General features: G+C 41.6%; 1 protein-coding gene across 7 annotated transcripts in view; it reads right to left on the bottom strand.

The window, feature by feature from the left end:
- Positions 1-5764: 5764 nt before the first annotated feature.
- Positions 5765-25310, bottom strand: part of CDK19 (cyclin dependent kinase 19) — a 194462-nt gene continuing 174916 nt past the window's right edge. For all 7 annotated transcript variants that reach the window (XM_086707592.1, XM_025925579.2, XM_086707595.1 and 4 more), the window contains 4 exons: positions 24096-24193; positions 23032-23110; positions 21816-22082; positions 5765-10344 (listed from right to left, as the gene is read on the bottom strand). In XM_086707592.1, the coding sequence (XP_086563718.1) occupies positions 10213-10344; positions 21816-22082; positions 23032-23110; positions 24096-24193 (576 nt within the window). In that variant the 3' untranslated portion in view covers positions 5765-10212. The remainder of the gene's footprint in view (positions 10345-21815; positions 22083-23031; positions 23111-24095; positions 24194-25310) is intronic.

Genomic DNA, 25310 nt, shown 5'->3' on the forward strand with positions numbered 1-25310 from the left:
GAGCGAAGGATGGCCCTCCACAGACAGCAGACAAGTCCTACAACCACAGAAGCTGAATTCTGCCAAAACCTAGTGATCTTGGAAGAGAACCCCAAGCCTTAGATGAGATCAAAGTCCCAGTTACCACCTTGAGATCTGGTAAGACCATGAGCAGAGGACCCAGTTAACACATGACCACACTCCTGACCCACAGAAACTGTGAGATAATAAATTTTGTGTTGTGTTAAGCCAAAAACTTTTTAAAGTTTATTTATTTAAGTAATCTCTACACCCAAAGTGGGGCTCAAACTCACAACCCCGAGATCAAGAGTCACATGCTCCTCCAACTGAGTCAGCTATCCACCCCCTGCCAAAAAATTTTTTAAGGTAATTCATCATTGTAACAGCCTAAAGGAGAAAAATCATGTAATCAGCTCATATGCAGGAAAAGGGATTTCACAAAATGCAGCACCTGTTCATGATTAAAACTTGTCAAAATAGAAGTAGAAGGAAACTTCCTCCATTTGACTAAGGGCATCTATGAAAAACCTTTATCTAATACTACCTAATGGTGAAATATAGAATGCTTTCTGAGGCAGAACATTACAAGGTGTTCACTCTTACCAGTTCTATTCAACATTGTATTGGAACTGCTAGCGCATGCATTTAGGCAAGAAAAGTAAATAAAAGGTATTTAAGTTGGAAAGGAAGAAGTGCAACTGTCTTTATTCACAGATGACATAATTGTATATGTAGAAAACCTAAGAGAATCCTCTCCCACAAAACAAAAACAAAAACACAAAGCTATTAGAACAGTGAATTTGGCAATGTCACAGGATATAAAGGCAATATGCAAAATCCAATGTCTTTCTCTATATAACAACAAATAACTACAAAATGAAATTTCATCCATCAACAATTCTACCTTCCATAAAACACTAGAGCACAATTCAGTCAAGTTATTTGGAAATCTGTAACAAGGATTGCCTTTTCTCCAGTCTCCAATTACCTGTTTCTTATTTCCATATGATACCTTTACCGTCCGTATTTCTACCAACATTCTGTTCGTGATTATTGATGTGTTCCCTAAGAAGATTCTCTAAGAGAACCTTTCTCTCCAGCTCTCTTCTTTTCTTTCAGAGCAATCACCAGAATTGCCTCTAACATTCCATGTTTCTAGCCTGTGCCTCAGATTCCTCCAACCTCCCCCCATCCAGCAGTTCTAAAACCACTGCCACACTTTTAGGTACTTGTTACAACAGCACCCCATTTCTTGGTACCAAAGTCTGCATGAGTTGCTGTAACGAAATACCATAGGCTGGGTGACTTAAACAATGAAAATTTACTTTCTCACAGTTCTGGAAGCTGGAAAGTCCAAGATCAAGGTCTGGCAGGATTTGGTTTCTGGTGAAGGCTGTCTTCCTGGCCTGCAGATGTAGCCCTCTTGTTGTGTCCTCACATGGTGGGGAGAGAAGGCTGTGGGGAAAGAGAAGAAAAAGTGGGGAGGAGGAGGGTGGCATGCAAGGAAAAAGGGAGAGGGGAGAGAGCTGTCTGGTGTTTTTACTTACAAAGAAACTAATCTCATTAGATCAAGGTCCTATCCTTATGAATTCACTTGACTTTAATTACTTCAATAAAGGCCTCATCTCCAAATATAGCCACACTGGGGATAAAGGCTTCAACATAAGAATTTTGAAGGAATACATTCAGTTCACAATAACATCTTTATGTGAAAAAGCTCAGCAGTACTTTATGAAAAAGTCTAAGCAGCAGAAAAAGTCTGAAAAAGAAAAAGGAATGTACTTAATACATCTTAATGTTTTAAGTCAGTATTTTCTTTTCTTTTCTTTTTAATATGAAATTTATTGTCAAATTGGTTTCCATACAACACCCAGTGCTCATCCCAACAGGCACCCTCCTCAATGCCCATCACCCACTTTCCCCTCCCTTCCACCGCCCATCAACCCTCAGTTTATTCTCAGTTTTTAAGAGTCTCTTATGGTTTGCCTCCTTCCATCTCTGTAACTTTTTTTCCCCTTCACCTCCCCTATGGTCTTCTGTTAAGTTTCTCAGGATCCACATAAGAGTGAAAACATATAGTATTTGTCTTTTTCTGTATGACTTATTTCACTTAGCATAACACTCTCCAGTTCCATCCATGTTGCTACCAAAGGCCATATTTCACTCTTTCTCATTGCCAAGTAGTATTCCATTGTGCATATAAACCACAATTTCTTTATCCATTCATCAGTTGATGGACATTTAGGCTTTTTCCGTAATTTGGCTATTGTTGAAAGTGCTGCTATAAACATTGGGGTACAAGTGCCCCTATGTGTCAGCATTCTTGTATCCCTTGGGTAAATTCCTAGCAGTGCTATTGCTGCATCATAGGATAGATCTATTTTTGATTTTTTGAGGAACCTCCACACTGTTTTCCAGAGCGGCTGCACCAGTTTGCATTCCCACCAACAGTGCAAGAGGGTTTCCATTTCTCCACATCCTCTGCAGCATCTATAGTCTCCTGATTTGTTCATTTTAGCCACTCTGACTGGCGTGAGGTGATATCTCACTGATGAGGAGTGACGTTGAGTATCTTTTCATTTGCCTGTTGGCCATCTGGATGTCTTCTTTAGAGAAGTGTCTATTCATGTCTTCTGCCCAATTCTTCACTGGATTATTTGTTTTTCTTACTTGACACATCTCCAAAGGCAAGGGAATTAAAAGCAAAAATGAATTATTGGGACCTCATGAAGATAAAAAGCCTCTGCACTGCAAAGGAAACAGTCAACAAAACTAAAAGGCAACTGACAGAATGGGAAAAGATATTTGCAAATGATATATCGGACAAAGGGTTAGGATCCAAAATTTGTAAAGAACTCACCAAACTCCACACCCGAAAAATAATTAAGTCAGTATTTTCATTTCTTTCCCTTATATTCTCTCATTTAGAACAAATGAACAAATGTTCCTGTTAGGCTTTTGCTGGTCCAAGCTGGCTTTCTACTGCCTGCAAAACAGATTGATGCTATTTGAGGCTTTAAAATTCCCACCATTTAAAATGATCCAGCATTCTTCAGATCTAGAACAAACAGTCCTAAAATTTGTCTTATCTGGTTAAAACCAGAAAAGAACCCGAATAGCCAAAGCAATCCTGAAAAAGAAAACCAAAGCCGGAGGCATCACAATCCCAGACTTCAAGATGTATCACAAAGCTGTAATCATCAAGACAGTATGGTACTGGCACAAGAACACTCAGATCAATGGAACAGAATAGAGAACCCAGAAATGGACCCACAAACGTATGGCCAACTAATCTCTGACAAAGCAGGAAAGAATATCCAGTGGAATAAAGACAGTCTCTTCAGCAAATGGTGCTGGGAAAACTGGACAGTGACATGCAGCAGAATGAAGCTGGACCATTTTCTTACATCATACACAAAAATAAACTCAAAATGGAGGAAAGACCTAAACACAAGACAGGAAGCCATCAAAATCCTAGACGAGAAAGCAGGCAAAAACCTCTTTGACCTTGGCTGCAGCAACTTCTTACTCATATGTCTCTGGAGGCAAGGGAAACAAAAGCAAAAATGAACTATTGGGACCTCATCAAGATAAAAAGCTTCTGCACAGTGAAGGAAACAATCAGTGAAACTAAAAGGCAACTGGCAGAATGGGAAAAGATATTTGCAAATGACATATCAGATAAAGGATTAGTGTCCAAAATCTAGAAAGAACTTACTAAACTCAACACCCAAAAAACAAATAATCCAGTGAAGAAATGGGCATGAATAGACATGAATAGACATGAATAGACACTTCTCCAAAGAAGACATCCAGATGGCCAACAGACACAGGAGAAAATGCTCAGTACCACTCATCATCAGGGAAATACCAATCAAAGCCACACTGAGATACCACCTCACACTTGTTGGAATGGCTAACATTTTTTTTTAATTTTTTTTTTTTTAACATTTATTTACTTTTGAGACAGAGAGAGACAGAGCATGGACGGGGGAGGGTCAGAGAGAGGGAAACACAGAATCCAAAACAGGCTCCAGGCTCTGAGCTGTCAGCACAGAGCCCGACGCGGGGCTCAAACTCATGGACCGCGAGATCATGACCTGAGCTGAAGTTGGACGCTCAACCGACTGAGCCACCCAGGTGCCCCTGGAATGGGTAACATTAACAGCTCAGGCACCAAAAGGTGTTGGCAAGGATGCGGAGAAAGGGGAACTCTTTTGCACTGCTAGTGGGAATGCAAACTGGTGCAGCCACTGTGGAAAACAGTATGGAGGTTCCTCAAAAAACTAAAAATAGAATTACCCTACAACCCAGCAATTGCACTACTAGGTATTTATCCAAAGGATATAGGAGTGCTGATTCAAAGGGGCACATGCACCCCAATGTTTATAGCAGCACCATAGACAATAGCTGAAGTATGAAAAGGGCCCAAATGTCCATCGACTGATGAATGGATAAAGAAGATGTGGTGTATATATACAATGGAGTATTACTGGGTAATCAAAAATAATGAAATCTTGCCATTTGTGACAACATGGATGGAACTAGAGTGTATTATGCTAAGTGAAATTAGTCAGAGAAAGACAAGTATCATATGACTTCCCTCATACGTGGAATTTTAGATACAAACAGATGAACATACGAGAAGGGAAGCAAAAATAACACGGAGGGAGACAAACAATAAGAGACTCTTAAATACAGAGAACAAACTGAGGGTTGCTGGAGGGGTTTCGGGTGGGGGAATGGGTTAGTTGGGCAAGGGGCATTAAGGAGGACACTTGTTGGGATGAGCACTGGGGTTATATGTAGGTGATGAATCACTGAATTCTACTCCTGAAATCATTATTGCACTATACGTTAACTATCTCGTATGTACATTTAAGAAAATTAATAAATGAGAAAATTGAAAAAAGAAATGATCCAGGAAGTCTATGCCAAGATACAAAAGTGATGCTAATGACTTGCCCTATTGTCTGCTCTGTGTTGGGCATCATGACAGGTGCTGAAAGTGCAGAAGGAATGGAATCCAGGCCCCCTGTCCACAAAGAACTTACAGTCGGCTACGTACATAGTCCTGTACTTTCAAAGTTACTTTCCTAGGAATGGTAAGGAGTTTATACAGTCATGCACTTTCTCTTATCCAGGTGGGTGGTTAGAAAGGCAGCTATGGTCAAAGAATAGTATTCCAAGAGAAGCTCTACCCTACAAATAGCACGGTATTGAATAGATATGGTCAAGGCCAAGCAGTGAAGCAACCGGATGGGTGCTGTTATCTATTTTAAAGAGAAATGGAAGTTCTGTGTTTGCGCCATTTAAACATTCTTCAGTTCACTCCATGATGCCTTTGACTATTGGAGTAACTGTATTAGATTCATCAAGTAAATCATAAGGGGCAGTCAGGTAAAACAGAATGTCCTTATAAAAAGGGAAAAAAAAAATCCAATGCCACTCTAACCCACAAAATGCTGCCTATTTGTTTTTTCTAAAACATCATTCTAATTTTCATTTTTTTTCTAGAAAGGATGTTTTCCTTAGAAATGTTTTCAAAACTATTACTTTGCTTCTGAGGTATCTGTAAGCATTGCGTCTATGGTTTGTGACATCATAAGCATCCTGAATAAAATAACGTATTGCAACTCACAAGGAGACTGCATCTCCGCAGGACAATTGTAATCTGAAAAGCTTCTAGGTGCACAGATACAATTTTAACACCACAACTTATTAACAGGAGTTTTGCTGTACTTAAAAAAAATCCACATAGAAACAAAGTCAATTAAATTTTATTACAACCGAGAATATAAAATAAATGCAATGTAATTTATTTTAGTTTTAACAGTCATTTCAAGAAGGATGTCAGGACAACTCAAAAGCGGGAAACACTCAGCTCCAAAGCGGTTGCCCTCCTGCACCCCACGGAACACGCCCCACCGGAGCACAGCCGGCTCTGAGCGTGCACCTCGCAGCAGAGTGTAAAGCATATACACAGTCATCTCTATAATCATAGAAAGAGGGGTGCGTGCAGAAATGGACTGAAAAGAGAGACAAAGACAGGTACACTTCACAAGTAGGAATTATGAGAATTACAAACTAGGCAGTTTAGAAAGGGTATATACTACATAACATATATAAAAAGTACTTTAAATTGTTGTTAAAAAGGACATCTTCAGTCCAGATTTTGTGTAATACTTTTAGTGTCTACACAGACAAGTCTTTAAAAAAATTAAATAGTATTAATTTACTAAATATTTAGGAGATAACAGTGCATTAAGGATTTTTTTTTCATATAATACATACATATCACTCCTTTGCAGTGATAGCATAGAAGAGTAAGTATGGCCTTAGGTACAACACATTTTTAAAAAATCCTAAAACAATGAACTTTGTTTTATGACATCTGTGACTACTCTTGAAGATTACGGGGGCCTAAACTGCTATGTTTGATATAAAACATTACTTATATTTGAATCCTTCAAGCCTCCTTTAGGCTACCTGCCATTTCGCTGCCTTTCTCCACTCCCTAGAAAGATATCGCCAGAGTTTAGGATTTGCAATTTTCATAGAATTCTTCCTTCATCGTATAGTTTCTGCGCCATGGTTTTATTCAAAGCAGATTAAGCTGCAAATCTTATCATCCAACATTTTTTTTCTTTTACCCTTAGCAGAGAAAACAGCATCGTTTTAGAGGCATACAACCAGCAGTTGCTTCCCTGGGGATGAGGCAGGGAACATGGAGGCAAATATTGTCCCTTTCCATTCTTACATGTAAATTATGTTTATAAGAGCCAAAGAGTAGTGCAGAAGACCAAAGTTCTAAGTACTAAAATTTTAAAACCACACAGATATAAAAATATACAGGTCCTTGGCTTTTGTATGTTACTGCAGGATCCACTTTCATCACAAGGATTGCTTCAGCTCATAGTAACAGCCCTGCCGCCAGACTCCCTCACCCTTGAGCTCAGCTGTCCTGAAACTTCTAGAATCCCTTTATCCCAAACACACTTCTCACCAGAAAGCTAATTCGAAAACTGATTTGAATATGGAGGGCAGAAAACCTTCACTTTTATTCCTTCCTTCCTAATTTTTTAAAATGTTTATTCATTTTTGAGAGACAGAAAGACACAGCGCCAGTGGGGAAGGGGCAGAGAGAGAGGGAGACAGAATCTGAAGCAGGCTCCAGGCTCTGAGCTGTCAGTCTGGAGTGTGGCGTGGGGCTCACGGAACTGTGAGAAGTTGGGCGCTTAACCGACTAAGCCACCCAGGTGCCCCTCCTTTTTTCCTTTCAATAACCTTTCTTGGTTTGGGTGTTCTCATGGGCTGAGGGATGTCCCCCTCCCCCTGCGTCCTCAGGGAACGTGACAGTAATAAGTTTTCTGGAATGAGGTCACTTGGGGACCACAGAGGTAAATTTTAACGTCAAAAAGCTTCACAGATCTCCCCCGAGGTCCCAGTTTAGGGTCCATACATATGTTAAAGGCTTTGTTCTCCTTTACAGGGAAAAGGAAATCATGAACCACGATTATTTCAAGGGTAATGGGCACCAGTGGGCATCGCCAACTCCAAGGCAAGAACAAGAAGAAAAGGGCCAGTATGAGCACAGTGACCAGAGGAACGGGGATACCTGGCTGTATCTTGGAGAACACTGTGTATTAGGAAAAACTGATGAAATCCCCTCACGGTTTGCCTATCAGTTCTGACAATAAAATTAGCTATATGCAAGGAAAGCAGGGTAGTCCTGTGATTATACAAACACATATCACAAGAACTGTATATCAAAGTTGCTTATAAAGTATCAAGGGGCATGGTATTTTGGTCCATGCACATATTTTATTTGGGCTTTTCTCTTGTTAAATGTTAAGGGCCCCCTTAGGGCAGCAACAGGGCTTCTGCTTTCATTTAATTTCCTACAACCGCTTAAGGAGTGCGTTCTGCCTATAAGGTCCACCCCATTGTTGTTGAAAGGCTGCTGTGAACATTTCAAACCTACGTAATGCCTGTTGTGCTATTTCATCGCTGGCTTTCTCAGAGGTGGACGAACACCTCTTGGTAACAGTTTATTACACAGCAGAATTTGGAATAATAACTCTATCCAAGTGAGTTTAGAAGTAAACAAAAGGACCTTCACACTCATAAGCCATTCCTATCATCCCCGGAGAACTTTCTGTCATGGAATGGATCATAAGTTCCTTAAGGACAGGAAGTATGTCTTGCCCTTTGTGGCTTCCACCCAGCATGGCACTGGGCACATGGTGAGGGTGCAGTGAGCATCTGATGACCAATAACTCTGGACAGTGAGGCTTCAGGGCACAGGACAGAACTATATACAGGTAGCTACATTATGCGGAGGGCTATTAACTTCTCCTTAAAAACAAACAAACAAACAAAAATGGAAGGGGTGAATTATCAGAGAGACAACTAGAAATTCCTTCCAATGGAGTATGTCAACTGTTTCATCTTCAATGTTTGATGAGTGTCACTATACAGCTTTTATTATTAATAAGCATTATTATGCTGAGATCAGTAAGGTCCTTGCTGGCTACAGTATCACATCAATAGTGCAAAATGTATACTGGCTTCTGTCTAAAATCTTACTTTACTTGTATATGGACCCAGAGTATCATTACCAGGTAGATAAGTTCACAAAGAATCGTTTAAAAAATGCATATAACTTGCATATACAACAATCAGCTATTTCTTCTAGCTCAAGAAAACGTTTAAAACAGGGCTAGTGCTGCTAGTAGCATTCAGAAGAACACAAATTTCTTGCCCCTTACATTACAATGGGAGCTCTAAGACTCTATATTTCCCGTGACTCTGGGGGGTGAGGCGGTCCTTTCACTGGCTAAAGAACTCAGCCTCTAATTCATAGATCATGGAAATGCAAATATGCACTTTATCTCGTATAGTCGTGTATACTATCTGCCCATAGTTTTTTAGGCACAATTATTAAGTTTTCTCCTAGGGGCAAAGAAAGCATTCAGTGCAATGAAAAGATTCTTGATAGAATTAAGTTTCAGTAACAACAGCAAAATTATGCATACATAATACATACTTCAAACATGAATAAAACCTAAATTCTTAACATGCTTTAAAAATAGTCACTCTATGTCTAATGCAAATATGAATGGAGAACACTGCTCTTAATTTTAAAAGCAGATTAATTTGCAAATTAATTTTGCAGGCTTCTATTTGAGTACTCTTGATTATGTAAGGAAGTGACTCAAGCTGGCCCAGATGCGAAGAAACCAACAGTTCTTTAGAGAAGCCAACTTTATGTACAATACACACTCAAAGCTTTTCCTTCAAAGGTAAACGATACATCATCCTTTGATCAACATTACTCCTTAAAGAAACCCTAGTGCAGTTAATACTCTCTTCCACTTTCTGGTGTGGGGCACCAGAGGGCTGTATTTCATCGAAGCTCTTGAAACCCTTTTTCAAGGCAGACTTAGCTACATGAAGGTTAAATTAGAATTCTTACTGAATACTCTTCAGAATAAGGTGATTCTGGGAACTACGTTCCATATGGATGATTGATTATGTCAAAATTACCACACAATTCAGTTCTTCAGAGCATAAAGCATAGTAACTGCGAAGATCTAGGCTGTTTTTGGTTGTAGGTTCCCTCTGTCCCACTGTGTGTCTTTTCTTAGACCTTCCCTGAAACTAGATAAATAAAAACATAACAGCAAAGTACTTTGGGACAGTAACAGTTTCTGTTTAAGACTTCCATGAGCAAAACAGTCATATTCTGTGAAAACAACGTAGTGCTTTAAAAGGTGCATTTTTACCTGTGTTGCTAGATCAGTTCATGAAGTAGAAAACTATACACCACTGGAGTCTTGTTTCTAAAACATTAAAATCCTATTAAAAGAGCTTTGAAAAGATAAATCATAGTGATTGCTACAGCATGAGAAAGGTGCACCAGGAAATCCTTCCAAAAAATGCTGAAGGTTACAGAAGTTAAGTGCTGGGATTAGATCAGACGCTGTATCAAAGTCACAATGGAACACATGCAGGGAAAGGGTGTCGGGGAAACTTCACAAAAATCTTCTTTAAGTCAGTAAAGAAGAGACGTCCGTCCGTCCTGCAAAATGCTCAGTATGTAGTCTTCCGCCCAAGTGGGTGAGTTTTAAACGGCAGCATCGTCTGCATTTTTGGTTGCTTTCCATGCGGACATCATATTGCTGGGGTCTGTGCCCTGGGCCGCGGCGGTCAGTAGCGGTGGCCCTGGTGAGTCGGGTGGTACTGCGCGCTTTGCTGGGACGAGGAGGAGTAGCCGAGTGTGCTCTGGGACTGGGAGGATCCCTGAACGCTGCTTTGGTAATTCAGGCGAGAACTGGAGTGCTGGGGGAAGGAGAAGGAAAAGGGAATCACCGGCTCAGGACTTAATCACAAGAGGATGGACACAGGAGCCGTTTTCAGAGGCCCCTGGTTCCCATCCATGGCAGCTGACAGCTAACTTGAGCTCCTTAATATGTTTCGCTTCTTTGAAATGACAGGGTGCCCTCACTGTAACATGTTCTGGCAGGCATGAAGTTTGGCTGGATTTCTTTGGGACGTGAGCCGCACTGGCAAGAGAAAGGCAGAGGGGAAACCTGTGCTGACCCACTGTTCTTTATAAGAACTCTGCCTATTCTCTGTAAAACTGAGATTTGCAAACGAGAATGATCAATTTGGCACACTGCATTAGTACTCATAGTGCATACTGATAGGCTGTTAATTTTCTCATTACAAATAACAACGCTATGATCAAGAAGTCATTTCTAGAGAAGAGAATTTTCAGAGGTAGAGGCTGGAGTGGCAATCGCCAACACGACAAAGCAAGGCAGGCTGGGCAGGATGTGGCAGCAATAAGTGGGTTTTATAAATTTCAGGTAATATTTAGAATAAAAAAAAAATGTTCGTACATGAAAATGCCCTTCACGGAAAGCAGAGACAAATGTATTTCAATTCAATGTCTTGTTATTACCTTAAATGGAACATTTACCTTCATGGTGCCAAGGGCAAATATGAAAAATTATGTAAAAGGAAGAATTCATCTATAGAATAAGAACATGGGGTCTAGTTAAAGGTAAGCATAGCTGGAGCCTGTGTCCTTAACTAAGCTAAGAACGCTGGTTCTTTCCATGAGCAAAGTGGAAAAGATCTTACTAATAAAATTATTACTTGGAGTAAAAAATGTAAATCACCTTGAGGTGGCACTGTGGATTTAAGGAAGGACAAACCAGCAGTGTCCCCCAACTCAGTGTGCAAAGGCTGCCAAACATGATGTGGGAAACAAAGGTAAAAGAAAAAGTAAATTTCCCTACAACCTACAGCCCACTGACAAGTCCTTGAGACAGGCAGAGTGAACTTACTCTAGGAACTCAGCTGCCTGGATGTTAACACTTTGCTAAGGGCAAAAGGCAACCTTAGCTTAACATTATCCCAACCTCTAGGATCCTGTGAGATACTTTAACATATAAAAATGCCTTTGGAAACTTCCTTTATCTCTACTCCCCAAGATATATGTTGGCCATTATCCTCCAAGCATATGGCCCCCTGGTATACATCTGAAGGGTCTCCTGACTAAGGTTTTACTAGACACTAGTAAATGACCTTTTCCTAACAATAGTTAGCCCGCTCAAGGTCCTGAAAATCTTGCTTCCAAATTCCTTAGGGACTTATGCTAACCGTAACCCCCTCCCAACTTGAAAGTATACAATCATTCACCCATCACAACCCCAGTGCAGCTCCTTCTACCCACAGGTCCTGTCCCTGTGCTTTAATAAAACCACCTTTTTGAACTAAAGACTGCTCAAGAATTCTTTCTTGACCATTCACTCCAAACCCCAACATTTCCACATCATTTTGGTGCCCAATGTGGGGCCTGGGTTTTCGCATCTGGACGCCAAGCCTCGGTGCAAACTTGGCACCAAGTACTTGGGTAAGTACTTCCTTTTCTCTTCCTTTACTCTCATTTCAGGGGCTTTTCAGGGAGTATGGTCTTATTGGAAAACTTTCATGTTGATTGCTCAGGCTGCAATCCTCTGTGGCTACTACTCTATGGGAAGGAGAAAGCCTACCTTTTGGATGAAAGTTAGTATCATGGCCAAAATGATAATGAGACTCAGAAACTTGATGTCCTCCCTTTATTCCTATCTGTCTTGGGCACGGGACAGCCACCTAAGTCACTAGCATGGTTGCCGATCTTAAGACTTCTCATTGGTCTAACCAGATCCCCTTGACATCCCTGGTCTAGCTGCTTCTGGCCAGAAGACCTTCACTTGGAGCCAGCTGAGAGCAGTACCCAATTTAATTAAAACCCAACTGGGACTGTTTCCTAGGGAAGCCGGCTGTAAAGACTACATGTGTTGGGATGTCGCTTAGACCATGATGGATTTCTTTTAAAAAAAACCCTTTTTAAAAAATGTTTATTTATTTTTGAGAGAGAGAGAGACAGACAGAGGGGCACAGAGCCTGTCAGCACAGAGCCTGACACGGGGCCCAAACTCGTGAACCCCGAGATCATGACCTGAGCTGAAGTAGGACACTTAACCGACTGAGCCACCCAGGCACCCTCTGATGGATTTCTATCTTTGCTGTTTTCTGTCAATGTCTTCTACTAACTACTTAAACTACAAAATTGGGGAATTTCTCTTTGTTAAACTTTTCTATTGTTTTCCATTGGTTAAAAACAGTGGGTTCTTCATGGCAAGGCAAGGCATAGCCTGGCCTTCACAGAATGGCAAGGCAAGCCCCAGTCTTCATGCCCTTCACAGCACAGCAAGGCATAGATAGCATGGCAAGACAAGGCATGGCACAGCACCTCAGTCCATATGCTGGCACCCATTTCACAGTCTAGAATGTGATGAAGAAGCAGGGGGATGCTAGCATCCCTCCTATAGGGTCTTTACAGCAGGGCAGTGATCATAGCTATTTTATTTGAGGAACTCTCCAGGTGGCTTTGACACCAGGAATCTCTGACATATCCTGCACATGGGATGCCACCCAGGAATCAGGGTGGATTTTCTTGGATATAGACCTTCTTCTCTCTTCAGTTCCCAAGGATTCTTCCCTTGGAATGAATACCTTTTAACCCACTGGGACTAGTTTGTATTGTAAAATTTAAGAAAGGAATGATCTCCTGTAACAAGGCATGGCTTCAGTATGATCTATCAGATCTCTTTTGCAGGAAAACAGGGTAAATGGATGGAGGTACCCTAGGTCCAGGCCATCATGGCTCTAATCAGCACCTGGACTAAGGGCCTCTTTGCAGAGCTTGTTTGCTCATTTAACCAGGCCAGTAAATTCCCTACTGATATACTGGATGATAAGTATCTAAATAGGGTTCCTGCTAAGAGAGCCCAAATTGCTGAAGGAAATAAAGGCCATCCCTAATGAAGGGGATGCTGACTCTCTCTCATTGTCCCTCCTCCTAATAGATGTGGGGGCTTCTTCCTCATTCATTTCCTGGGTTAATGGCTATAACTGGAGCCAACTGTGGTTAGTCTAGCTCAGGACAGGGACATTAAGGAGTATTCTCAAGCAGCTGCCTCAACTCCCTTTGTTTCAGGGAAACTCCCTGTCTTCTTCAGGGAAGTTCAGACTTGGACTGCATATCTCTACACTGGTGGAAAAAAACCATGGCGTCTGCTCAGCTGTCCAAGCTGACCAGGTTTACAACCAGGAACCCTCTTTCTCTGTCGTCTGATAGCACCTCACCTCTTTTGCCTCCCCCTGCTCCTGTTTCTGCACCACCTTGGGTGCGGCCTATATAACTGGTTCCTATACCATCCTCGGTGACTCAGGCACCATTGGCCCCTCCTTTTATCCTTACTGTCAAGAAGCAAAGAGTACCCCCTTGGACCACCCACTTCAGATTTCCCCACAGGTGCCCCAAGTAAAAATTGACTTTAAGTAGAACATAATTTGGTATTTAAACTAATTTAAGTTTGTTGTTTAATTAAAATGGACATGTCTTTAGAGTTACCAGTATTAAATACAAAACTTTTATTCTACCAAGGTTTACTAAGGTAAAATAAGCTCACGTTAGCTCTGTTGCAATTTGTTAGCAAAAAGATGACTTAGAATGATGGTTAATTTTGTCTGTCTCAAAGTTTTCATGGGTAATTGCTAAGACAGCTTTCAAAGTCTTTGGTAACCTAAAACGTTAAAGTTTTGCTTGGATGATAAATGGGATTGAATTCATTGGACATCTAGGTCTTTCCCAAATAGGATAAAGTGCTAAAGCACTGGTTACTGAACACAGGTTTGCACTTTTGACTTCTTACTGTAGAGAAACTAAGGATATTTGGGTCTGTTGGAAAACATGCTGTGTATTTAAAAGTATCCATAAATTTGCCATCTAAAGAATTCTGGTGTAACAGTCTACAATTGGTTACTACTTAGTTTTCATTGGAGACTAAGGTTTCTAAGAGTTAAAATTCTGCTAAATGTAATTAAGACTGATGGAAATAAGGGAAGCAACGCTGTATGTGTAAGAAAGATATAAGGAATGGAAATACATTTTTGTTGAAGGTAAAAGAAGGTAATTTTGTCCTAAATGAGACTGGTTGTTTGGAAAGAAATGGCTTGGGATAAAATGTGAATGCAAAGGAAAGTTGCAGAAGGTTTGTGAAGGGAAATCTTTGGAAAGAAATTTTATGTATGGTCAGGACTAAGGCTGAAATGAATGGATTTTTAAAAGTACACTGGTATAAGATTGAAAGTCTGCTTTCTCTCTGTTAAAAAGACAAAATTTTCTTGGAAGTCTGCTCTTGATAAGAAAGTGTAAATAAAGTTGTTTTTCCTTTGCCCAGAAAAACCAGTTTCTATGTTTTGTCTTTATCAGGTCTTTGATGAGCTGTAATCCTATTTAGACGTGTGTGTTAAAACTTTCTAGGTTTTAACAAACTTCCCCAAGATTTAAATCCTAAACGAAGTATCTGGCTAATTAAGTCTCTGACTAATTAGGCTTATTTGGTATGTTACTGTTCTGATATAAGGTCGTCACTCAATATTCTAATTACTGAAGTGTTATGTATCACAGAAATAACTGGATTCCTTGTCAATTGCATCATAATGAGCTCTCCTATCAGATCATTCACAGTGTCCATTTCTAGTTTTTTTGTCATTCATAGTTATTGTCCTGATGCTCTTGCAAAATGAGTTTTACCTTCAAGGAGATTCATAAAAAGATTATTTTTTGATGAATACAGGTATTTGATATCTTTAAGATCAAAACTGAAATGGGTACGAATTTCCAGTACTAAAAAGCTGCATTCAAAGTGAACAGAATTAATAACATGGCACTAAATGAACCAAAGATGATTATAGTATTGTGACTCTTGTTTGAAACATTGCTGGTTCTCTAATGTTTGCTCTTCCAGGTTAAGAAAACCTTCTCTTAAAATATCTATGACTTACAGAAATGGGAGAAACTATTCATTTGTGACCAAAGTGAAGCATTTAACTTTTCTCTCTACCTGAACCCTCTGAAATTCAAAAGGCCTCAGTAAGTATTCCTTCTTCCATGGCAATCATAGTTATTTACGTAAGTTTAATAAGAATCTGTTCTCCTTGCAATAGGACACCAATGGAAACATTGGTTATTTTACCAACGCCTTGACTGGAATGTCATATTTGAGAGAGACATGCATAGACTCAGATATGACCAGACAGCTCTAAGGAATGGAGCCAGCAGAGTCCATTAGAAATGCTGGCCCGATACCTTGCTTACAGAGGTCCCAGCGGCTTTACCAGGTGAGTAAAAAAAAAAGTCACTTTCTGGCAGGTGCAGGAACCTCAGGATGCTTTGGGGACTTTGGGAAGAGGGATTCACCCAATTCTACAGGTATTGTAGGCATGTCTGATGGCAAATATTTGGCTCAGCTTCTGGCCTAGAGGGACTACTAAAAGTTCAATCAAGATTCCTTATAAAAGTTTCCAGCAAAACAAGATTTTAAAAGATCTATATCACTATCCTTGCTGACCTTATGTAAATAATTAGGCCAAGTTGGTTAAAATTGGAACTGTTTTATGACCAAATTAGTCTTAATTTGGCTATCTCTGGAAATAAGGGTGATTTTAGAGAGAAAAATTATATGGATGTTAAATTCTAGTTCTGATTGTCTTTGCAAATGTTTGTTGTTTGTCTAAGCTAGACAACTTGAGGTAAACTTCAGAGAAATTGCCACAATCATTCATGTATAGACAATCTTTGTGCTTATTATTCTGTGGGGATAATAACAGGACCCCATGTGTATATGATTATTTAAACAGCTGGAAAAACAGGATGAATTCCCTAACAATTGTATAACTTAACTATTACCTTGACCAATTCTATGTGGATGGGATGACAAAATCACTCCTTAAAAGCCCGAGTGTACCCCACTCCGTGGAGTAAACTATGGACTTGTGGAAATAACGGATCGCCCCACTTTCCCTATGACTGAATTAGATGATGCACTTGGGAATGCCCTTATTCCCTGAGACAACTCTTCCATTTGCCAGCGATTCCTTGTAATTAGGATGTTATTTAAGGCTAGACATCAAACAAAGAGGGCTTCTTGATGGTTTTATCCCTTAACCATATTTGTTCCAGGAACTACCTCTATTGATGTAAAATTGCAAAATTCTTCTTTCTACTAGCCCTCCTGGTAGAAGAAGCCTCAAAATTTACTACATAGGCCAGTCCTTGACAGTAATGATCCCATATCAGGTACAGAGTGTTTTAGAGACCAAAGGCCACCAATGGATGATGGGAGGCCAACTTATTGAATAACAGGCTACGCTTAAGGTACGCCTGGAATAATGTTTAAAACCTATCAAATTTTATTTTATTTTATTTTTTTTTTTAAATTTTTTTTTTCAACGTTTATTTTTTATTTTTGGGACAGAGAGAGACAGAGCATGAACGGGCGAGGGGCAGAGAGAGAGGGAGACACAGAATCGGAAACAGGCTCCAGGCTCTGAGCCATCAGCCCAGAGCCCGATGCGGGGCTCGAACTCACGGACCGCGAGATCGTGACCTGGCTGAAGTCGGACGCCTAACTGACTGCGCCACCCAGGCGCCCCAAAACCTGTCAAATTTTAAACCCAGCTACTCTTATGCCTGGGCCTGACCATCATACTTCCATGTTAAAACATGACTGCTCAGAGATTATTGATCTTGTTTATTCTAGCTGATCAGACTTAAGAGACTCCCCTATTGAAAATGCAACAGACAGTTAGCTTACTGGTGGCAACAGTTTCATAGAAAAGGGGATAAGAAAAGTTAGGTATGCTATAGTCATCTAACTCAGACTGTTGAGGCCAAAGCCCTCCAAGCAAATACGTCTTCCTCAAAAAGCAGAGTTAATAGCACTCACTTATGCTTTATGATTGGCCAAAGGCCTAAAAATTAACATTTATATTGACTCCAAATATGCTGTTCTGGTGCTACAAGCACATGAAGCAATTTGGAAGGAAAGGGGGTTATTATGAAGCCATACTTCCCCAATCAAATATGGGCCCCAAAGTATTACTCTTCAGAGGTAGCTGTCATTCACCTCAAAGGACATCAAAAGGATATGACCTTAGCATCTAAAGGGAACAATTTAGCAGACCATGCAGTCAAGCAGGCAGCACAAAATAAACAAATATTAAGTCTTATACAAGTCTTAACTCCAGTAAAATCCATAATTCCAGTCTATTCAGACCAAGAAATCCACATAGCCCAGGAATGAGGATATTCAAAAAATGCACAGGACTGGCTTATTAATAATGAGGCAAAATCTTTATATCCAAAAATAACCAATGGAAGGTGATACAGGGTTTACACCAGGCTACTCATTTGGGTAATAAGGCCACCAAAATGACAAAAACTTTGTGAAGAGAAGTTGTCCTTAGATTTGGACTCCTTTAGTTCCTACAAAGTGACAACAGATCATCTTTTATTGCCCAAATAACTCAGCAAATAGCTTAGACCTTAAAAATTAATTACTATTTACATTCGGCCTGACATCTACAATCCTGTGGGAAGGTGGCCCTCTAAAACCGAGAAGTCCGGGGCGCCTGGGTGGCGCAGTCGGTTGGCGTCCAACTTCAGCCAGGTCACGATCTCGCGGTCCGTGAGTTCGAGCCCCGCGTCAGGCTCTGGGCTGATGGCTCAGAGCCTGGAGCCTGTTTCCGATTCTGTGTCTCCCTCTCTCTCTGCCCCTCCCCCGTTCATGCTCTGTCTCTCTCTGTCCCAAAAATAAATAAACGTTGAAAACAAAATTTTTTTAAACCGAGAAGTCCTTGCTATCCTGACTGCAGTTCAAGGAGGCCCAGGATTAGATGGCTGGCTCTTAAGGAGACCCAATGGCTATGTGGCTCTAACTTGTGTCCATGGCTTCCCCCAGGCTTGACAGACTGCTGTACTTTGGGTTTTGCTCGGATGCACTGGTGCATTATTAAAACCATTACCAACTCAGCTGACCTTCCAAATTTAAAACAACGGTGGACACATTCTGTGTTTCATTGGGATGACCACCCAGCATCCATCTTTATTCCCTCTTTAGGACTGGAGGATGTCGTTTGGCACATGGAAGCTCTTAATTTAGGGTCATAGCCCTCAATGGCACTCACAATAGCATTTCTCTATTAAATATTGAAGTAACACAGATGCGTAAAGCAGTTTTACAAAACAGAATGGCATTAGATGTTTTAACTGCTGCACAAGGTAGAACTTGTGCTATCATAAAAACAGAATGCTGTGTACACATTCCAGATTACCACAAAATATTTCTGCATTTCTTTTTTTTTTTTTTTTTTAATTTTTTTTTTTCAATGTTTTTATTTATTTTTTTGGGACAGACAGAGACAGAGCATGAACGGGGGAGGGGCAGAGAGAGAGGGAGACACAGAATCGGAAACAGGCTCCAGGCTCCGAGCCATCAGCCCAGAGCCTGACGCGGGGCTCGAACTCACAGACCGCGAGATCGTGACCTGGCTGAAGTCGGACGCTCAACCGACTGCGCCACCCAGGCGCCCCAATATTTCTGCATTTCTAACTGACATGAATACTCAATTGGTGCTTTAGAAGATTCCTCTCTTTCTTTTAAAAAAAAAAAATTGTTTTTTCAATGTTTATTTATTTTTGAGAGATAGAGAGAGACAGAGCACAAGCAGGGGAGGAACAGAGAGAGAGGCAGACACAGAATCTGAAGCAGGCTCCAGGCTCTACACTGTCAGCACAGAGCCCGACGCAGGCTTGAACTCACCAACCATGCGATCATGACCTGAGGTGAAATCAGATGCTTAACCGACTGAGCCACTTAGGTGCCCTGATTCCTCTCTTTCCTTTAATGATTGGTTAAACTCGTGGACTAGAAGAGAATTTTTGTCAACTACCAAAGGACTCTTATTTGGGCTTCTTTTTGTGTGTGTGTTTCTAAACATGATTTACTGTTTTTTTCCCATGTTTTTTCCCTTTCCACGTGGTGTCGAGACTCCTTCAGTGGTATAACTTCAAGTTGAAAGATGATCCTTTCCGCTTGGGAAGATCCATACATGCAGTCTCCCTTGGGCCTTTCGTAACTTCTGTATATATAAGTCCCCAACTGACCTATGTTAACCCCTAGGCAGGGACATCTCTATGCCCCTATTCATCAGGAAGAAGTTAGAAGACAAGACTTTCACCCTCAGCAACCATGAAGATTTAAGGGTCAGAATTGTTCAGGGGGGAATAATTTGGGAAACAAAGGCAAAAAAAAAAATTAATTTCCTTACAACCTACATATAACCCATTGACAAGTCCTTGAGACTGGCAAAGTGACCTTCCTCTAGGAACTCAGCTGCTTGGATGTTAACACTTTGCTAAGGGCAAAAGGCAACCTTAGCTTAACATTATCCCAACCTCCAGGATTACTTTAACATATAAAAATTCCTTTAGAAACTTCCTTTATCTCTACTCCCCAAGATATATGTTGGCCATTATCCTCCAAGCATATGGCCCCTGATACACATCTGAAGGGTCTCATGACCACGGTTTTACTAGACAATAATAAATGACCTTTTCCTAACAATAGTTAGCCCCCTCAAGATCCTGGAAACCTTGCTTCCAAAATTCCTGAGAGGACCGTGATCTTCGAAGTTACTCTTTCAGATTTTGATTTTCAACAAGTGGAACCAATGAAAGTGCCATTATCTACTTCTCTGCTTGCAGGGACTCTTCCAAGAGAAGATTTCAGGGAAGTGGTTGTGTGAAAACACATGAGTTTGTAGAGATGTATTCAAAATGTAAAGCCAGTTTAGGCAGCTCTTTATTATGTCTTTCTTGTTAATGTTTCTCTTGATTCCAGTTCCTTATCAGTGAGTTTATGGCTCCCTTGCCAGTGGTTTTGTTTTCTATTATCTCCATCCCCCCTTCCACTAGTACCCCGAGGTTCTAAATCTTTTTTTTTTTTTTTTTACGTTTAAGCCCTGCCCCCCCCCCCCCCAACTTCTTAGATCTTAGCTGGTTACTATCCTTGAAATTTTGGGTGTTTTTGTGTGTGTGTGCAAGATTCCCTATGCTTATCACAGGTATTTTTACCTCTCTCCCCAAATACTAATCCTTACACTTTTTTCCCCTTTAATTTCCCAAATTAGCAGTACAATGTATAGAGGCCGCTTTTAGACATCAGCCTTGAGCAATGGAAACTCATCAAGGCAAGAGGGGCCACAGCAACCCCCTGGATGAATATAGACAGGCCCATCAGACGACCCACCTCAAAATATCCATAGGCCACAAGTGACCAATGGGCTATGTACAACCAGGCACGTTACCAAAAAAAGGGAGAATTCCTTACACCCCCATCCATACCTCCCCATCTTCCCCAGGGGCGCCTGAGTGGCTCAGTCGGTTAAGCTGTCCCACTCTTGATTTCGGCTCAAGTCATGATCTCACAGTCGGAAGACTGAGCCCCATGATGGCCCCCTTCCTAGGCATGGAGCCTGCTTAAAATTTGCTCCTGATGCTCTCTCACTCTCGCGCCCCCCCTCCCCCATGTTCCTCTCCACCCCTCCCCCCTAGCTGGCAGTCCTCTTTCTCAAAAACCAAGCAAAACAAAACAGCCCCCACCCAGTGCCTCCAGGCTGTCCTGCCTACTGCTCCGTACTCAATACCCACTGCCTGGGGCAGACAGTCTCTCCCCTGTGGTCCAGGCTGCTGCTCCCTGGAGGTGTATCCAATAAACCTCTACCTCCTTTGTTCTTTCACCACACCAGTTTCCATCACATGGAGGTCCCACATCTGGCGGCCCCCATCCCATCAAGAGAGATACCACATTTAGACAGCTGTAGTTTTTTTTTTTTATCTTAATAATAAAAAGTATCTTCTACTTTCAAAAATGCTTCTAGTGAGATTTAACACTGATTTCTGAGAAGTCGAAATCTTAATCCCTTTCTGTGTTTACGCTACTTCCTATTTCCTCTCAGTGGCAGCAAATCTTTCTCTTCCTGTTGTCTAAAATAAATCTTCCTCTTACCGTTGTCTCTCTTCCAATTGCTTGTCTAGTTCTCTTTTTCTGACCCCAACCTGACTGACAGCTGGAAGGGGAAAATGAGAAATTTTCTTTGAGGAGGAAGAGGCCTGTCTCACCCTCTCTCCTCAGGATGTCAGGAGAAGCAAGTCAAGAAATGAAATGTTCTCCAGTTACATGAAATACGACCCAAACCCTCATTTGCATGTCACGTCCTAGAAACAGGATTGTACCATTTGCACAGTGAAACTCTGGAGTTAAGTACTACTTAATGCTAAGAGGATCTATTACAAAATCCACTTCCCATTTCTTGTTTGAGCGTGAACAAGAACAAATTCGGGGCAGTACCTGATAATCTGCCGGCATAACGGGCCCGCCGGAGTTGGCGCCCGAGGGCGCGAGGCGGGGCTTCTTGTTCGGAGGCACCTGATTGAGGCCCGAGTCCTGACTGTGCTGCAGCCCGGCTCCCGCACCCCCAGCGCCCGCCCCGGCCCCGCCCGCGGTCCCGTTGGTCTGGGTGCTGTTCTGCTGCGGCGGGGGCGCCTGCGGGGGCGCTGCTGCCTGCTGCGGGGGAGCTGCGGGCTGCTGATGTTGGTTCTGCTGCTGCTGCTGGTTCTTGTAAGAAAAAGAAAAAAGGCAAACTTGGTATGGTACTAAATCAACAGGCCACTGCTGTCGTTTACTTGATGGGCACCCGCGACGGCCCACCAACCTGGGGAGCGACCTACGGGGGACACCAAAGTGACTGCCAAGACCAGAGAAGGAAGCAGACCGTGGGGGGGGGGGGGGGGCGGGGAGGCGGGAATACAGCATCCCCAAAGGTCAGAGCACTGAGTCCTGAACGGGATTCATTCTGTAAAGTTCATTTACATTGTACAGTGGTCCTCCATATCAGCCACAAACATCCCACTGGAGAGCACACAGGGCACACAGGAGAGAGTTCTGCATTCATTAAAACAGCTGTGGGTGCCTGGGTGGCTTCGTGTTAGGCCTCCCACTCTTGGTTTTGGCTCAGATCATGATCTCAGGGTTCGTGAGATCAAACCCTGCCTCCCGCTCTGCGCAGTGAGCGTAAGTAGGCCGAGCCAGTTTGGGATTTCTCTGTCTCCCTCTCTCTGCCCCTCCCCTGCTTACTTGGGCGCTCTCCCCCAAAATAAATGAATAAACCTTAACAAATAAATAAATAAAACTGCTGTTAATAGTCTTCTCGATCATGATTTTGGAAGAGTGGAGGGATATGGGGAGGGCCTGATCTAGCCAATTAGGAGCAAAGAACAGAATCGTGCTTTGAAGGAAGCCTGAATCAAGCCATGGTGATGACACTGAACAAACAAAACACAACCATTAAGGATCGGGGAATAAAATAGGCTGTAAAACAAATCAGAAGTTCATTCATCTGTAAACTCATGATATTTCAAATTGCAAAGTACATCTACAATAAAGTAAGCACATAATTAAAATAGAAGGCAGCCAAATACATAGGAATCATTAAATTGTACTTCCCTAAATTGTCTTTTTGCCTCCCTTGCTCCCTGGAAATAGAAGTGTACCGCGTAGCTTATACCTTGTCACCTTTCTCTTCAGGTTCATCTTCATTAAGGAATTCTCGTTTGGGGTATGGAATCTGGCAGCCAGCAAAGACACTAAAAAATCATTTTTTTAAAAAAAGAATACATATCAGGACCTAAAATCCACAGTATCGTTGACCTTGTTAATTTAAAATTCCACTTTTTTTTCCTTAACATATTGCCTACTCTTCATCAATAGCTACTGTTTGCTGAATGTCTCCCAAGACAACTTAATTTAAGCAAATAAAAAAAGAATTTTGGGGGGTATCTGAGTGGCGCAGTCGGTTGAACGTCAGACTCTTGATTTCAGCTCGGGTCCTGATCCCAGTGTCTCGGGATAGAGCCCTGAGTCTGGCTCCACACTGACCATGGAGCCTGCTTAACATTCTTCCTCTCTCTCTCTCTCTCTCTGTCTCTCTCTGCCTCTGCCCCTCTCCCCTACTTGTGCGCTCTCTCTCTAAAACTTAAAAACAAAACAAAACAAAACAAGAATTTGTTGTCTAAGTCTTATACTAATTACCACTTTCAATAATAAATCTTAACTGCCATTAGTTGACGTATATGATGTAGAGGTTTCTCCACACAAACTTAATTAGTACTAAAAAATAACTGAATTTGTGATTGCCTCAACAATGAAAATACTTTTTTTTTTCTTTGAGAAAAGCCACATCTCTAATAAATACAAGCATATGAGTATAACAAGGATGGGAAATGCAGGGGTTTTGGTAGCACGGTGGATGCGCAGACTTTTAAATTCGCAGTTCCCTACTGATTTGGGTTAAACTCATCTGCCTGACTATAAACATCCCACCTGTTCTCAGTTGTAGTTTTCCCTGTAACACTGAATGATGGTCATTCCTAAAACACCTGTTTTCACTCACGCCTCTCTAGAGCACTGCCTGTTTCAGAATATAGTCCCTTTCTCTCCAGGAGTTCTTCTCCAAGGTAGGATTAAGGGAAAACTTCAGTAACCCTATAGGAACAAGTGCTTCTCTTACTTTAGTCACCATCTGACATCCTCAACCCGGAGCAAAGGACACGGAAAATGTAGCATACATACTCTAACGTTGGCAAGGGGTCCTCCTGAAAATAGGGATCCTGTAGAGCTTGCTCCGAGGTAATTCTCTTGGTTGGATCCATAGTAAGGAGTTTCTGAAGCTAAAGTAACACATAAGAAATCGATAGCACATGGAAAGGTTGTTTATAAATCAATGTTTTGACTTTTTGTATTAATGTCTAGCAGGATTAATATCAAATGCCATTGCGTATAGCTCACCACAGATTAGTATGGAGCAATTGGCACACTACATACATTTATGTAAAATTGGTAGAAATCATTAGCATTAAAGCCCTTTTGGTAGGTCATTTTTTTTTTTCTGCTGATAAATCAGAAAAATTGGAAAAAATTAAGTCTGGAAGTCAAGAGTGACATCTCAAAAGAAAAATATTTGATTTTGCCTTAGCATCCACCAATTTCTTTTCTTTCTAAAAAGGAGGAGGGGGGCCTGGGTGGCTCAGTCGGTTAAGCATCTGACTCTTGATCTCAGCTCAGGGCTTGAACTCATGACCTCATGAACACCATGCTGGGTGTGGAGCCTACTTAAAAAAAGGTGGGAGGTGCCTTGGGGGGGCTCAGTTTGTTGAGTGACCAATTCTTGATTTCGGCTCAGGTCATGATCTTGAAGTTCATGGGTTCAAGCCCCACACAGGGCTCTGCACTGACTGCTCAGACCCTGCTTGGGGTTGTCTCTCTCCCTCTCTCTCTGCACCCCCTCCCCCCAAATAAATAAATAAACTTAAAAAGAAAAATCACCAGTTTGGGGCACCTAGGTGGCTCAGTCAGTTAAGTAAGCTTCCAGAGTCTTGATTTCAACTCAGGTCCTGATCTCACGGTTGTGGGATCAAGCTCTGTATGGGGCTCCCTGCTGCGTATGGAGCCTGCTTAAGATTCTTAAGATTCTCTGCCCCTTCTGGGCTCACGCATATGCATGTGTGTGTGCATGCATGCATATACTCAGAAAGAAAGAAAAAGAAAGGAAGGAAGGAAGGAAGGGAGGGAGGGAGGGAGGGAGGGAGGGAGGGAGGGAGGGAGGAAGGAAGGAAGGAAGGAAGGAAGGAAGGAAGGAAGGAAGGAAGGAAGGAAGAAAGAAAGAAAGAAAGAAAGAAAGAAAGAAAGAAAGAAAGAAAGAAAGAATGAATGAATAGCTAGGACAATTCCACGAATGAGACAAGATGGGTCTGTGCTATGGACCCAACTTGCCCATCTGGCAGAGAG

Source organism: Puma concolor, chromosome B2 (assembly GCF_028749965.1).
Source record: "Puma concolor isolate L17-30 chromosome B2, mPumCon1.1.hap2, whole genome shotgun sequence".
Classification (NCBI taxonomy): Eukaryota; Metazoa; Chordata; class Mammalia; order Carnivora; family Felidae; genus Puma; species Puma concolor.